Source organism: Entamoeba invadens, assembly GCF_000330505.1.
Source record: "Entamoeba invadens IP1 unplaced genomic scaffold scaff_1105074726013, whole genome shotgun sequence".
Classification (NCBI taxonomy): Eukaryota; Evosea; order Mastigamoebida; family Endamoebidae; genus Entamoeba; species Entamoeba invadens.
In genome coordinates this window covers 1-1,713 of record NW_004440128.1, presented here as the reverse complement: position 1 = coordinate 1,713, position 1,713 = coordinate 1, and the positions used below count along the sequence as shown (strand labels likewise).

At 37.2% G+C, this 1,713-nt stretch overlaps 2 protein-coding genes across 2 annotated transcripts; one reads left to right on the top strand and one right to left on the bottom strand.

The window, feature by feature from the left end:
• Positions 1-291: 291 nt before the first annotated feature.
• On the top strand, positions 292-597 carry EIN_427450 (hypothetical protein; the record flags this gene model as incomplete). The annotated part of the gene is made up of 1 exon (XM_004254371.1): positions 292-597. The coding sequence occupies one exon, from the start codon at positions 292-294 to the stop codon at positions 595-597; it is 306 nt and encodes a 101-aa protein (XP_004254419.1).
• A 17-nt stretch (positions 598-614) lies between these two features.
• EIN_427440 (DNA repair and recombination protein rad52, putative) lies at positions 615-1,184 on the bottom strand (the record flags this gene model as incomplete). The annotated part of the gene is made up of 1 exon (XM_004254370.1): positions 615-1,184. One exon carries the CDS (start codon positions 1,182-1,184, stop codon positions 615-617), a length of 570 nt encoding a protein of 189 aa, XP_004254418.1.
• Positions 1,185-1,713: the final 529 nt, after the last annotated feature.

The window sequence follows — 1,713 nt, the reverse complement described above, 5'->3', positions numbered from 1 at the left end:
ATCAATAGCGAATGTAGCTCCGAGGATTTTGATTTCTCAAATAGAGAGGCATTGTACAACGCATGCATGAGTGTCTTAAATGATAAAAAGAATGGGACAAAAGAAGTGAAAAGGGTATCACAACATCGATTGTTCATTCCCAAGTTAGAGTCGAAATTGAAATTAATGACTGATTCGGAGAGGAATAGTATTGATCAATCGTTTGATGATTTCTCAAATAAACGTATAGTTTTTGAAACCAACAGAAGAAAGATTGCGGTTCCAACACCAAGAAATGTTTCATGTCAAAAAATGGAGATTATAGATTCCGAAATTATGGACGTAATCAATTCAATGGATAGTAATCATCCGATTGTTATAAAAGACACGGAGAAAATCGATAGTAATCCGATTATTATAAAAGATACGGAGAAAATGGATAGTAATCCTAATGTCGTTAAAGAAAGCGCTGACGTTAAAGAGGTTTTGAAAGAAGTCTTAAACATGGAAGAGATAACTGCTGAACCTAAGGATAGAAATGTAGCAGATGTAAACGTGGAAGAAGAATGTCCAAAATACGACAGCGAAGACTTGATCAACGAATATATAAATTCATGATCTCTTTAACAGAATTATTACTTGAAACTTTGATTAATCTTTTCTTCGATTACCTTTTTTGAATTTTCAACTTCGGAAACGATTTCCGTGTAATTGACTGGTTGTATGATAATTCTTTTGTTTGTACTATTTGGTGAGATGTTTCTTGTATAATTCACATCATATAATGAATTTCCTAGTAAATTGCCAAACAATCGAAGTGCTCTTTTTCGGGCGTCAGTCACGGATTCCTTAGCTGCTATCTCAAGTGGGTTGGTCTTAAGTGCTGAAGACCCAAATCCAATATCTTCGTGGTAGCATCCATTCTTCAAAGTGATACGGACAATTGACAGTACACACCCTGTATTCTGGGGCTGGATGAATTGTTTTACCTCATCGGACCACCCGTCATACCCAAACACAGCGTTTGCAATCTCTATTGCGCGAAACCCTTCGAGATATTTCATGCTATTACCGCCTGCTCCTTGTCGAGCACATACCAACTGTTGTGGAGTCTTTTCCATTAGAATCGAATCGATGTCTTTATTGTTTTCAAAGCCGCGGGTCCCAAAAGGGGACAATGTTATTTCTCTTTTTTCCCTATCCATATACAATTTAAAGATAAGAAAGATTCAATTCACGTAAATTCCACCATCGAGTTTCTTCTGGATCTCCCATGATGGGTCTCTTCTGAAATCGTTGATTGTGTCTACAATCTCACGGATCTTCTTTGCAAGTTTTATCTTCTGCTCGATGTAATCTTGATCTGAAATGCTTTGACAGAGTGTTTTGTAGATCAAGATGTATTCCGAAAACAGTTCCTTCAAGATATGTTCGTACTGCAGGTGAGTCGAGTATGTTCCAATGTTCACATCAAGAATGGAATTCTCGTTTACACCTTTGATACTCATTGTTATCTATTTTTTAAGTTCTTTTGCGGGAGTATATTTCCAAAGAAAGAAAGTAAACAAGTAAAAAGGATTCGATTAGATGTATTGCTGGGAGTATCCTGTTTGGATGAACCCCATGTCTTCTTGTGGTGGCACTTCAACCTCCATCTCGTTGCTCTGGTGGACTTCCTCCATCTGTTGGACTGGCCTAATTGGAATAGGACTTGAGTGACAACCTGTTTTTTCT